At 35.4% G+C, this 13,845-nt stretch overlaps 1 protein-coding gene across 1 annotated transcript; it reads left to right on the top strand.

Annotated features, from left to right (window-relative positions):
- The first annotated feature begins 218 nt into the window (after positions 1–218).
- Positions 219–12,687, top strand: LOC109020671 (probable leucine-rich repeat receptor-like serine/threonine-protein kinase At3g14840). The gene is made up of 24 exons (XM_035688094.1): positions 219–433; positions 2,152–2,347; positions 2,716–2,787; positions 2,877–2,945; positions 3,060–3,131; positions 3,204–3,275; positions 3,378–3,449; positions 3,553–3,624; positions 3,717–3,788; positions 3,912–3,983; positions 4,074–4,145; positions 4,892–4,960; positions 6,295–6,360; positions 6,973–7,038; positions 7,162–7,197; positions 7,329–7,369; positions 7,571–7,947; positions 8,013–8,208; positions 8,357–8,491; positions 9,140–9,258; positions 9,389–9,599; positions 9,729–9,966; positions 11,633–11,783; positions 12,025–12,687. The coding sequence occupies exons 1-24, from the start codon at positions 292–294 to the stop codon at positions 12,409–12,411; spliced, it is 3,075 nt and encodes a 1,024-aa protein (XP_035543987.1). The 5' UTR covers positions 219–291; the 3' UTR covers positions 12,412–12,687.
- The last annotated feature ends 1,158 nt before the right edge of the window (positions 12,688–13,845 follow it).

Below are 13,845 nucleotides of genomic sequence, written 5' to 3'. Positions count from 1 at the left end.
TTCTAGATCTCATTTATGGGTTGTGGGGGGCGACCCAGGGAGGGAGGGAGGGAGGAAGAAGACAAAAAAAAAATAATGGAGATTTCTAATTATTGTATCACCTTTTCATCCTACAAATTCAGAGTCAAACTGATTGGCGGCCACGTATTATAATAATACTGCAAGTGTATGTATGTGTGTGTATATATATTATATATATAAGCTATTCGCATCTTGTCCATACCGCGTACTACAGCACATGTTTGGAAGCTGCAGATCATCATCACCTCAAGGCGTTGGAGCTTGGGAAAAATGGCGATACAAGCTCAGAAAGTAGCAAAGACGATTGGCTTGAGTCTTAAAAGTACGCTCGTATTGCTAATTGTTTTGGTGGGAGTATTCAAATTAGTGGAGGCACAAGGTGGAGTAGCAGGGCGTCTTCCTAAAGATGAAGGTAATTAAAACCTACTCTTTCTACTAATTTTTTCTCTTTCATGAACTGATCATTATTGATTGAGTTCATGTGGATGATAATTTTCCAGTATTGAAAGTACGTACTGAATAGCATGCAATTGATTATTAATTCATGGGTCAAGATTAATGTTTTGTTTTCTTTTCTCAATGTCATTGATTCGTTATTTTGTTTGAAAAAGATGTCGATTTTCTGAGACGTTGTTTAAACTTTGAAAAAGTTCTCGACGACCCAAGACCCTCCCGGCCTACCTTTAAATCCAGGTTTTGGACCTATATATACATCTCTTATATTTAAGGGCTTGATCTTTTTCATCCTAGAAAAGAAGGGGAGATCATGATATATATGTTGATTCGGACGAGATGAGTCCACTTAAAATAAAAAATTCAACATTCATTACCTATAGGACATGATGAGGCCGTTTAAAATTTGGATAGTTTAATTTTAAGTTAAGTTTAACATCTAAATACTCAATTCTTAAATTATTAAATTTATCTCAATTCAAAACCTTTTTACACGTAGGATCCACAATATTTTTTTAACTCAACACATCTTCTCACAATATTTTTCAATTTCTTATAAATATATCTAAACTCATATTAATTAACATCTAAATATATCTAAACTCATATTAGGTGAGCCTCACAAAATTTACTCTGTTATTGACTCTATTCACTATTATTCATAAATAATTTAACTTAATTCAATTCAACAACTAAACAAAAGTTACAGCCGTATTGAGATTTCCATCCTAAATCTATTGCTAAGAAATTCGAGTGTAATGCGTGTCGAATGGAGAATTATAAACATGTTTCTTATTTGACTTCATGGGGCCCACATTTAACTTAAGTATCTGTTTAATGTAACATCATGGGTAATGGATGAGGATAGGAAGTAATAAAGAATTGTATCACTTGGTAATAGGTTTTGGGAAATCTTGGTAATAGTAATTAAGTGTACGTACCCTCACTTGATGAAAAAAAAATCAACTTTAATATATTCTTGTGAGGAATAGGTCCATAGCCTAAGAAAACAACATGAGTCAGTGTATTCCAACTATCAAAGTTAACAAAGATTAATAGGTTATTAAGAATATAATAAGAATAATTAAATTTATTTCTTTTTATCAGTTTAAATTTTTTAGACGAGTTAGAAGTGATTTAACATGATATCAGAGTAGAGGTCCTAAGTTTTAACCCTAACTTTATGTTCTGCCCAATTTAATTAAATATTTTACGTATTAGGTCTACTTGTGAGAGAGTATTAAGAATACAATACAAATAAATAATTTTTCTCTTCCCGTCCACTCAAACTTTTAGGATAAATGATAATTTCATAAAAATTAGAATAATCTAATAAAATATTGAATGTTTTTATCTTTATGATCAAGATTCAGATCATGATTGGAATGAGAAAAATGATTTATCCACAACACTTTTCACAATATTTTACGTAACTATATTTCAATTAATGAAAAATATTTTTATAAAATATTTTATAAAAATACTCGCATCTTCGCATCAAGAATTATTCAGAATTGCAGTAGTACTGTTCTTTACTTTAGGAATTCTTAGCTTAATTGCCTCGAAGAGTTTTGAAAATGATTTTCTTGTAACTCTTGGCATGAGTCCCCAAGAGTTTAGAAAATAATATTAAAAACTCTTAAAAATGAGAAGTTGGGACGTTGTATTATGATGCAGTTGGTGCCCTGCGTGAAATAGCTACACAACTGGGGAAGGATGATTGGAATTTCAGAGTGGACCCATGCCTCAATGAATCAAGTTGGTTCACAGCAGAAGCAGATTACAGTTCCAAGCCAGCACTGTACAACAATTCTCTAATCTGCAATTGTTCCTTCCCTTCAGCAGCTGGTACTGTCTGTCACGTGGTTTCACTGTACGTACCCTTCCTCCATTTCCTTCAAATTATACCCAGATTTTCCTCCTTAATTTCACCAAAGCTAGAAAACTATTCAAGCTTCACCTGCAAAGTATATATATACTAGGTGATGTATACATACATACATATATATATATATATAGCTGGTTACTTTTCATTTTTAACTTTATCATCGTCTTTCATTATATGACTTGTACATAACTATCGTATTTTAAATAATTTTATAGATCAATTGCAAAAACAAAATAAGTTGGTCATGTGAATGGGATGACAAAATTCAAAAAAATGAAAATAAGCTCCTACATCACTTCTCTTCAGTCAGAAGTTCTAACATAAAAGGTTGTACAATTATCCTTGTCATACAGATTTCTTAAAGGGCAGAATCTTTCTGGTGAGCTTCCAAAATCTCTGGTAAAGCTGCCTTTCCTACAAAAGCTGTAAGAAGATCAACCCTACTAATTCTTTTTTGTAATTATTAGTATTTGAAAATTGATTTAAGCTTCTAATTCTTTCTTATTGTTTGTAGTGATCTCACTCGAAACTATCTTTCTGGTACAATACCTTCCGAATGGGCTTCTGCAAACTTGACAGTTCTGTGAGTTTCTACTCGTTGCAGAGATATTCCTTGATCAAAATCATAAAGCTCAAGGGTTTAGACTACTGATTATATTACATTAATATCTATGGTGATTATAATAATTCACTACAGGTCGATTAGTGTAAATAAGTTATCAGGACCGATCCCAAGCTCCCTGGGAAGCATGACCACGCTTGTATATTTGTAAGCTCTTCTTTTATCTTTTTTACTCACCATTTTCATCTGTAACATTGACGAAGACTGTCGTAATATCAGGAGCTTAGAGACCAATCTGTTTTCTGGAAGCGTTCCCCGTGAGCTTGGAAATTTGGTTCACTTGGAGAATCTGTCAGTTTTCCTACTATCCTGTCCTTTAGTTCTGAAATCACATTTGATGATTCATTTCACAATTCCCAATATGTTGAACTTCCGGTCATTTGTTGACTGCAGTATTCTTAGTGCTAATAATCTCACGGGAGAGTTGCCACTCGCTCTCACTAATCTGAAAAAATTAACGGAACTGTAAGTGGTTGTAACTTTTAGGTCATTTCTATTATAATATTAATTTTACATTCCTATCTGAGAAAACTCATGTTTCAATGTTTCTATTTTGAGCCGAGTGCAGTAGGATTAGCAGTAACAGCTTCACCGGAAAAATACCTGACTTTTTCCATAGTTGGAAAAACCTTCAGAAATTGTATGTGTTTTTTCCCCCAATAATTCTGCCTGAATCTCTTCTGGTAGAATACTCAGGTGTAACCTAACTCATTATATTTATGTTCTTCACAGGGAGATCCAAGCAAGTGGTCTCTATGGGCCCATTCCTTCTAGTATTTCTGTCCTTAGTAATTTAACTGAGCTGTAAGTTATGCTCTTCTCAGGATTCCTGTTGTAAATTCTCTGCGATATCTTCCTTTGTACTCGAATTAACAAGATTTGTTTGATTAAGATACTAACAGTCATTGATAATGCAATTTTGTGCAGAAGAATTAGTGACCTACATGGTGAGGGTTCTAAATTTCCGCTATTGAGTAACATGAGGGGAATGAAAAGATTGTAAGTCATTGTTTAACTGCAAAATGTTAGGAGCTTCAATAATACAAACTTCTAGAGTTGTTTCTTAGACGATGTTGGTTAATGTTGCAGAATGTTGAGGAGCTGCAATCTCTCTGGAACAATCCCTGCAAATATATCACAAATGCCAGAACTCCAAATTTTGTACTTCTTCCATCCTTTCTGTTTTTGTCTATTTTATATTTTCATTTACTAAAAAACCGAAGAACTGAAAACTCCAGATACTTGGCACAGACCCTGTTCATTACGGATAAATATAGATAGATGTGTTGTTGTATTGTTTCAATATGGATTTTTTTTTCTAATTCTTTATTAGAATTAAGATCATATGCTGAAACCGTTAACTATGAGGTACTGTACTTTTATAGCAACATTGGATTGAAACAGGAGTGGGAAATATTGTTCTGCTTGTGAATATGTAATAATATTTGTTTTCCCACTTTAGCCTAGTAAAAACATTATAATTGCTTTCAATCTTTACAGGCCATCTTTTAGAAATCAGCTATGTACAGTTGTCAATTTTCTTCCCATGGACATTGATGTACAGCAGCAATGATCTACACGTCATGTTGCTTAGGTCCATTCTTGCAGATGCCCCAAGATATCTATGAATAGCAAGAATTTTGTCAAGATATCTATGCAACATTGCTTTCACTGGACTGAAAATAAGAGAACCATTAACTTTTTTATAGAAACTTTTTTGAGCTATCTCCACCCTTACATGGACAAGGGATCTCTTTCAATTTGTTTATCCTGTGTATTATGTCTTCTTGATTCTATCTTTGCTCTAAAAACTGAACATGTTTATAAGGTTTACCATATTCACTTTTATGCAGCTTTATTATTCTTATGTAGTATTATATAGCTACTTTATCCTTTTATCTGTGCAGAGATCTCAGCTTCAATAGATTAGAAGGAAATGTTCCAGATTTTAAAGACCTAGCAAAGATGGAATACATGTATGTGTTGAATCAAAACCCTAAATATATTTATTTTTTGATGAAATTCAAATAAACAATTAAGAAGAAGCTCCAAGCACACCATGACAAGTGAGATGATTCGGCAAGTCCTATGCCCATCCTTACATGGTTGGGTTAGATAGGACAACTGCATCTATTTAGTCATGACTGGGAGCTTTGCAGATTAACTCCCCTGTGTAGTCATGCAGGACAATTGCATTTGTGGTGCCAATCCACTGGATTGAAGAACAATATATTTTTTTTGATCGGTAAATAAATTTTTATTGATCAAAAGAGAGACAAAAAATGCCCAAGTATACGGGACATATACATGAGCAAGTTTATGTCTACTTTAGAGATACAAGGAAATCATGAAAAGTCCTGCCATGAAAATCAATTACAATCGACCAATGGAGTAAAGTATTGAAAAACAAAATTCTAAGCTCTTCCAATGATCTCTCTTAATCTTCAAAGCATATTACGTTCCGCTCCCTCCAAATGCACCACCATAGACAAATATGTAGCATCTTCCATATGGATGCAATTTGAGAGTTGCCCCTAATACCTCTCCATAAGGCTAGAAAATCACATACCCTTTCCGGCATCACCCACGCTAATCCCACTCGTGCTAAGACATTAGTCCACAAGGACATAGCAATCTCACAATGTAGTAATAGATGGTCAGCAGACTCACCACTCTTCTTACACATGTAACACCAATTCATATCTATAATGCCACGTTTCCTTAAGTTATCTATAATAAGAATATTTCCCAAAAGTGGTTGTCCATACAAAAAAAGCTGCATTTAGAGGTGCCTTTGTCTTCTAGATGCTCTTCCATGGGAACGGGGCTGAGTTGTGCATGTTCAAGGAATGATAGTAAGAGCAGGCCGTAAAAACTCCCTTCTTAGAGGGTCACCAATATATCTTATCTTCACATTCTCCCGACACACGAATGGAGTACACAAGGTCATAAAGAGCTGAAAAGTCATCCATATCCCAATCTTGGGCTTCTCTATGGAAAGTGAGGTTCCATTGGAAAAGATGACTAAATCTGCTATTGATACTTCCTTCCTTCTTGCTAAGCTATAAACTTGTGGAAAGACATCCTTGAGTGCCCGATGGCCGCACCATGAATCATGCCAAAATTTTACCTTCACTCCGTTTCCGACTTTGAAGCTAATATGTGCTGCATAAATCTCCCACCCTCTTCTAATATGAGTGTGTAAGGATGAATACAAAATTAGTACCTTAAATTTTCCTCAGTTTTCTTCCTTTAGTAATGATATGAGTGTGTGTTTAACCAGAATGTGATTATTTTGCTCTTCGAACAGGTTTCTGACAAGCAACTTGCTCACAGGGGCTATTCCGAAGTGGGTCCTAGACAGAGATCCTCGCGAGTATGTAGTTCATTTTAAATTATACACCAGATTTGCATGATAATATTTTTTTTGTAATTTTTTAGGGTCCGGTGGATATATAGTTTTTACAAATATGCATAATGTCGAAATATAAATCACTTTGGAAGCTGATTCATCTTATGATATGGTCAGCTATAGGTCTTATTCACTCATCATATGCAATGGGTGGATTAAAGAAATTTTTCTGGAGAATTTAATTTGCATCATACACCATGTGTCACCAGTAGAAAGGAGTAGTAGATGAACTTGTTCTACATTGTTATATAGCTAAGTCTGTTATCAGTCGAACAGTATATTGACAGTTATGTCAAGTTGGCCAGAGATGTTTGATAGTCTGAACCGGAATGATATTGGATTAACATCAACAAAAACCAAGCATAGATTTAGGGAAATGCAACATGGTAAATACATAGCACAGCTGATTTAGATGACAATGTTAGATGAGGTCAATCATGCTACTTCCTCAATGGCCATCTTCCTGGCTGTTTCAGTTAATGAAATAGTTTGGTTTTACAACCTGTAACTCTAGTCATTTTTTATTTCTTTTGGGATATATAATGAGTTCTTAATGAAAATTATGTTCATGTGTAGCCAACTAGATCTTTCTTACAATAAATTTTCAGAGAGCTCTGTGGGGCCTACTTGTCGAGAAACCCTGTAAGGACATTTCTTTGTCACTCTTAGCCTTAATATCGTAGGACCTGGCCATTGCATAAACTTCTCTCCAAAAACTTAAGCTTTATAGTTTTTCAAAAAATAATGAGTTTCTCATTTCATCAGAAATGTGTTTGAAAGCTCTCTTGGACGGGACAACTCGTAAGTTCTCTCTCTTTTCCTTTTAAGAACAACCAAAATTTTTCTCTCTCACTTTGATTTTTCCAAAGCTTTTCCTTTTCAACTATAATTTTGCATAAGCTCATGCTTCTTCTTGTATTATGCTAATCTAGAAATACTGCGGCATGCCAAAAGAACATTCGTTGCACAAAAGGTAATTACATACCTTCAAATAGAACTTTGTGGCCTATGCCTTAATTTGTGCTGTAAGGCTTCCATTTTGATACGGCTTGCTTTCAGAAATGAAAAAACAAAATACAGTGAAATATTTAAGAAAATGAACCAAGAAGACAAAACTAATAATTCTTCCTTTTTGACCTATAATGCTTACTTCCACAAGCTGTTGTTTGTGTAGACCGTTATTCAGTGCATATAAATTGTGGCGGAAAAGCTATCACCAGTGGAAACATAAAGTATGAAGAGGATCTGGATCCAGCAGGTCCGGCAAAATTTGTTCTCGGGAGTGAGAACTGGGGAATAAGTTCAAGTGGACAATTTTGGGATATTAACAGAACCTCAAATGTATACATAGCGAACAATGTATCAACACTCAGAATGAACAGTTCTGAATTATACACGAGTGCACGCCTCTCTCCCCTTTCTCTCACCTATTATGTGCGTTGCTTGGCAAATGGGAATTATCGCGTGACACTATCCTTTGCAGAGATAGTATTCAGGGAGAATAGATCCTTTTACAGTCTTGGAAGACGGATATTTGATGTTTATATCCAGGTACGTACAAAGTTATTTGTTTCTCTTTATATGTAGAACAGGATTTTAATTAGTTAATGTCACAGGAAAAACCGGTGTTAATGGATTTTGATATTGAAAATGCCGCACAAGGGGTTGATAAAAGTGTGTCTAGGACATATAAAGCAGTTGTGAGCAATAAAATTTTACAGATCCGCTTCCACTGGGCTGGGAAAGGGACGACAGCTGCTCCAAAGAGAGGAACGTATGGTCCTCTCATATCAGCCATCTCTGTGGAATCTGGTAACCATTTCCTGAAATATGAGAATTCTTCTATCCTTTCCAAATTGTTTCACACTTCTTAGATTGGCGAACAGCAAAAGTATACAGAAAATCAGTTTTGTGTATGGAGCTTCAAAATCGCTTTACTCAGCTCCTTTTCTTTCTTCAGATTTCAGTCCCCCTATGAAGGTTGAGATATTTATAGTGATTGGAGCTGTAGTATCAGTGCTATTCCTCATTCTTATGATTCTAGGCATTCTTTGGTGGAAAGGATGCATAGGAGGCAGGATATCAAGGGACAAAGGTACTCAACACTGCAAAAATTATGATTTAGATGGTATAAATTTTTTTAATATCTTCTCCAACTATGTACTGCGATCACCCTATATGCCTCAGCAATCCAAAGTACAATGTGGAAGGCAACTATAGGATTGCAGCATTGCAAAGCGTAAGAAGCGGTCTTCATATATTGGAGCCACTTCCATTTATGATCATAAAAATATCAAATCGTGTCTTAGCTCATTCCTTCTGTGTGAAATCTAAGTGAAGTCATTTCGAAATGGCCCCAAAGTCACTTGAGAATTAGTTTTTCTGTTGAATATTCTTATATAGCAGTAAAATGATCTTATTTTAAATGCTAAGAAGAGCCAAAAGGCACATATCATGCTAAGGGATGTACCAATCAAATATATCTCTTTTTAGTTTGGCTTTTGATTTCCAATACACCTGTGATTGTTTAGCAGACTTAGAAAATGAAATGAGACTGTCTAGTAACAGCTTGGGTTAAGTAGCTGATTGACTAGATTTTTGTTCCTTCTCACTGCATTTTAGTGGTCTCATTCTCCCTAAGTCATCTGATTAGTCAATAATGTAAAATAGCAATAAAAGAGTAATCTCATCATTTATAAGATGCAGTCTGACATCTTCCCCTATCCTTTTGTTCCTTTTACAGAACTGAGAGGATTAGATTTGCAAACTGGTTTTTTCACTTATAGGCAAATCAAAGCTGCCACTAATAACTTCGATCCTGCAAACAAGATTGGGGAAGGAGGTTTTGGATCTGTCTACAAGGTATCTAACGTCATTCCCACTGAGCTTTTAGGATTTCCATTTTTCATATCCTACTTGTTCATCATATCTACAGATCTCTCAGTACATGATGGAAAACAGGCCCAATGATACTTTTCTATTTTGAATACAGGGTGTACTGTTAGATTGTACTATCATTGCAGTTAAGAAACTTTCTTCAAGATCAAATCAAGGAAATCGTGAATTTGTGAACGAAATAGGCATGATATCTGGTTTAAAACACCCAAATCTTGTTAGATTGTATGGATGTTGTGTTGAAGGAAGTCAACTATTCTTAGTATATGAATATATGGAAAACAATAGCTTAGCACGTGCTTTGTTTGGTAAGTTTATTGCTTATACTTTCTTATTTTATGTTGACTTTCAAAAGCACGGGAACCAAAAACTACATATTGTTTATATTAAGAACCAAGTTGATGAACTCCACATTGGAGTTGTTATGAAAACTGCAGGTCCAGAGGAATACCAATTAAACTTGGAATGGCCTGCGAGGCAGAAAATATGTGTTGGGATTGCAAGAGGTTTGGCTTACTTGCATGAGGAATCAACAATAAAAATTGTTCATAGGGACATAAAAACTACAAATGTGCTACTGGATGGAGAGCTTAATTCAAAGATTTCTGACTTTGGTTTGGCCAAGCTCGATGAAGAGGAAAACACCCATATCAGCACCCGAGTTGCTGGAACAATGTAAGCTAAATCTTTCCCTCTATCCTTTCTTTGGAGCCCACTTGTAATTGTATTCTTCCTTTTCTATTTTCCCTCCTTAGCTGTTGGCTAGGAGATAATCCTAAGCAGACATTGATGTTTATCTCTCTTTGAGATGGTACCAGAAAACTAAGCCGGAAAGGGTAGCATTTAAAGTGTTAGCATATTATTAACATTCATAGATGGAAGGTACAGTAGAAAACTCTTGGATTTAGTAGTTGGTAGGAATTTTCATACGTTGGTTGTCTATATTCGCAACACCACCATGCTTGTAGAGAAATTCATTCCTTCCTAATTTACCAATCAGTGTTTAGTATTTACAAAAGAGTGCAAACATTAAGCATGTAGCTATAATTTGCTTGTGTTTTTTTTATGCCCAGACTTTTGATGCAACAAACAATCAGCCCCATTTTGAGAGAGAGAGAGAGAGAGAGAGATTTGTATTCAACCATTAACATAAATCCTACTCCTGGAACCTGTCTCCCTATTCTTAAATTAAAAAAACCATAGCATGTAAAACTTGTGTCAAATATTCTATTTTTATCGAGACAAGTATAGAAACATTTACTGAGAAGAATCTGTTTTTTTATACAAGTGGTTATGGATTATACAGAAGAAAATAATACGCATTTATATCCTTAAGAATATTTTAGCCATTGCTTGGTTGGAATTTGCCTTATCTTTTAGCGGTTGATTGATAATTTCTTGAGCTGTTGTTACCATTTAAGAGTCTCAAAATTCTCTCGTGTAACCAAAAGGGAAAAAAAAAGGAAGTAATTGAAATCTAGCAGAATCATAAGCAGCCGCCCTTCCCCACCCCCGAAAAAAGCAAATTACACTTGAGCTCGATGCCCTAACAACTTATCTCGCTAAGGGGGATGCTTGGGGAATGAGATAAGATGAGAATTTTGTAAATAGTAGTTAAATATTTCGTGAATAATAGTAAAATATATTGAGTTAAGTATTTATTGGGTTTTGAGAAACGAGAGAGAAAAAGTTAAATAAAAATATTATAAAGTTCAAAATATTGTTAGAATATATAATTTTTTAATATCATTTTTATTTTGGGATTTGAAAAAATTGAATTGTTTGGAAATTTGAAAAAGTTATGATTATTTTGAAAAAATTGTAATGATTAGTTTGAAAGTGTTTGTGTTTGAATGATGTTTGGGAAGGAAATGAAGATTCCGCTCATTTTATCTCATCTCATCTTTGTAAAATGTTCTTCTTTGCTGATAATTTATTTATTTATTGTATTTATTATTTATTTTTATTTATTTGATATTTCATGGCATGAAGATTCCGCTCAATTATATGCCTTATAATTGCATGCTAAATGGGTAGGAAACAGATCCCGTGACTATGTTTCTACAGACGTTGGATTTTTTGGACTTGTTTTTCAATATGAGCGATCAGAGCTTCGTACTAGTGAGCTACAACTCATAATACAATGTTCATTTTGCAGAAGATACATGACCTGGTTACTAGGTTTCTATTAATGTTGGCTTTTTATTCATGGAACACGAGTATATGGAAAGGAAACATGACCCCGTAACTATGTTTCCATAGATGCTAGATTTTTTCCAATATTAACGATAAGAGCTTCATTCTAATGAACTACATGTCATATGCAACGCTCATTTTGCAGAGGATACATGGCACCCGAATATGCATTATGGGGTTATTTAACCTACAAGGCAGATGTCTACAGTTTTGGAGTAGTTGCGTTGGAAATTGTTGCAGGGAAAAACAACATGAAATATCGACCAAATGAGAATTATGTATGCCTTTTAGATTGGGTAAGTTCGATCTATACCCTTAATTACATGCATTTAAAAACACAGGCATGAGTTGTGTTTCTTCTTTGTGCCTTTCCACCCAATCTGGTCGGCATGATCTGCTACTCTAGAGTCAAGCTACAAAGTATACTAAACTAGGTTGATATTGTTCAACTCATTGACGTCAGGCATGAGTTCACGTCTTTCTCTTCTATTGATTCGCTACTTTTCATTTCCATTCTTTCATGCATGCTTATTTCAGGGCCTTGTTCTACAAAGAAAGGGTGATCTAATGGAGCTAGTAGACCCAAAGCTAGGCTCCGATTTCAACAAGGAGGAGGCTATTAGAATGATCAAAGTAGCTCTACTTTGCACCAATCCATCTCCAGCGCTTAGACCCACCATGTCTGCAGTAGTAAGCATGCTCGAAGGCCGAACTGTTGTTAATGAAGATATCATGGATCCAAGTATATATGGTGATGAATATAGGTTTGAAGCTTTAAGAGGCCAGTTCGATCAGATCCAACCAGTAAGGAAGAGCTTAAGTGGAGCTGAGAGCCGTATTCATTCGTCATCAGATCCGACCTGGACCGGAACTTCTTCTACTTCTGCCCCGGACCTTTATTCAATCAATGATGATAGTCGATAATGTCAATCGATGGAACAACCATGTGCTTTTTAAGTTCATAATGCTGCCTGAGGATTTTGGTTAGGGAAGTGGAAGAACGGTGAGGAAAATTTCTATAAAATTGTATAAATTTCTACAAGACAAAGCTCGATATTTTTGTTATCAAATTGTACAAACAATGTGGGAGGAACACGTGCGTTGTAATCTACATGGGCTAGCAATGTGAATGGGGCCGTATAGGTGCCATTAGTAATGTGAATGGACTATCTTCATAAATAAATCTCGTAGGCCTTACTGTAGAATTAGACCATGAAAAACTGTCTTTTCCTTCCATCCACTTTGAACCCCTAGGATTCAGCCCCTTAAAATTATCAACCTTTGATCCAAAGTGCCATTGTGAAAACTGAGAAGTCCCACAGAATAGGACCTAGAGTACTTAACCACTGGATTCCTAACAACAGCTCTGTAAAGCCAATAGGAAAAATCAGTTGAAATACAAGAAATGAGTGCTTATCAGTAAGGAGTGTTTATCATCTGCAAAAAGAAATACAAGAAAGAACTAAAGTACAGCCATCCAGCAGTAAAAGATAGAGAAGAGTGTGGCAAATAGTCTGGAAGCTGAACATACGAAATGCAGACAGTCTTCCTGTGGCGAGCATTGAAGCTATTCCTACAAGTTTGAATCTATTCATAAAGAATTTGTTGATGACTCAAATTGCCCTATCTGTTTAGAAGTTGAAGAGTCTATGAATCATGCCTTTTGGGGATGCATTGCATCTCGAGATGTCTGGAGTCAATGTTCCAAGCAAATACGAAAAGCAATAATCCTAAGAGGAGCTTTATGGAGTTGATGGAAAACTTCCACAAAACTTTTGAGAAGGAACAGATTGAGGAAGTAGCTATGGTTGCTAGAAGAATATGGTTGAGAATCAATGGTTTTGTTTTTAATGCAAATTTAAACGATCCAAGGTGTTGCGTTCAAAACAAATATTGCAGGAGATGAAGAAAGTCCAGGCAGAGAGAACAAGCTCATCATAAACTAATAGAAATCAACCTCAGTCCTAGACTCCTCCATAGTATCATTAAGCTCAATTGGGATGCTATAATTGGCAAAGCTAAATGCAAGACTGGAATTGCGAGTATAGCTAGAGACTGGGAAGGTATAGTCATTGCCACTATGAGAATGAATAGAAGCTTATTTCCTGATCCATTCCTTGAAGAAGCTTTTGGTGCTCCCCAAGCAAGCATCTTTGGAACTGAACTGGGTTGACAAACATCAAACTCGAGGGAGACTCTCTTCAAGTAATTCAAGCCATCACTAATGCTGGAGAGTCTTGGACCAGTACTGGGATGCTTGTTAGTGACATTAGAAGCAAACTCCAAAGTTTTACATCTTGGTCAGTACACCATGTTAGAAGAGGAGCAGATTAGATAGCCCATGTCCTGGTCAAAAGT

The sequence above is a fragment of the Juglans regia genome, chromosome 3 (assembly GCF_001411555.2).
Source record: "Juglans regia cultivar Chandler chromosome 3, Walnut 2.0, whole genome shotgun sequence".
In the NCBI taxonomy this organism is placed as follows: Eukaryota; Viridiplantae; Streptophyta; class Magnoliopsida; order Fagales; family Juglandaceae; genus Juglans; species Juglans regia.
This window is presented reverse-complemented; position numbering and strand designations above follow the sequence as displayed.

What these genes read in the sequence shown, in the direction of transcription:
- LOC109020671 (XM_035688094.1), top strand. Translation starts at nt 292, where the DNA reads ATGGCGATACAAGCTCAGAAAGTAGCAAAGACGATTGGCTTGAGTCTT. An exon ending in TTGGTTCACTTGGAGAATCT is followed by an intron (nt 3,276 to 3,377) that starts GTCAGTTTTCCT and finishes TGTTGACTGCAG; the next exon opens with TATTCTTAGTGCTAATAATC. An exon ending in GTTTTGGATCTGTCTACAAG is followed by an intron (nt 9,259 to 9,388) that starts GTATCTAACGTC and finishes TTTTGAATACAG; the next exon opens with GGTGTACTGTTAGATTGTAC.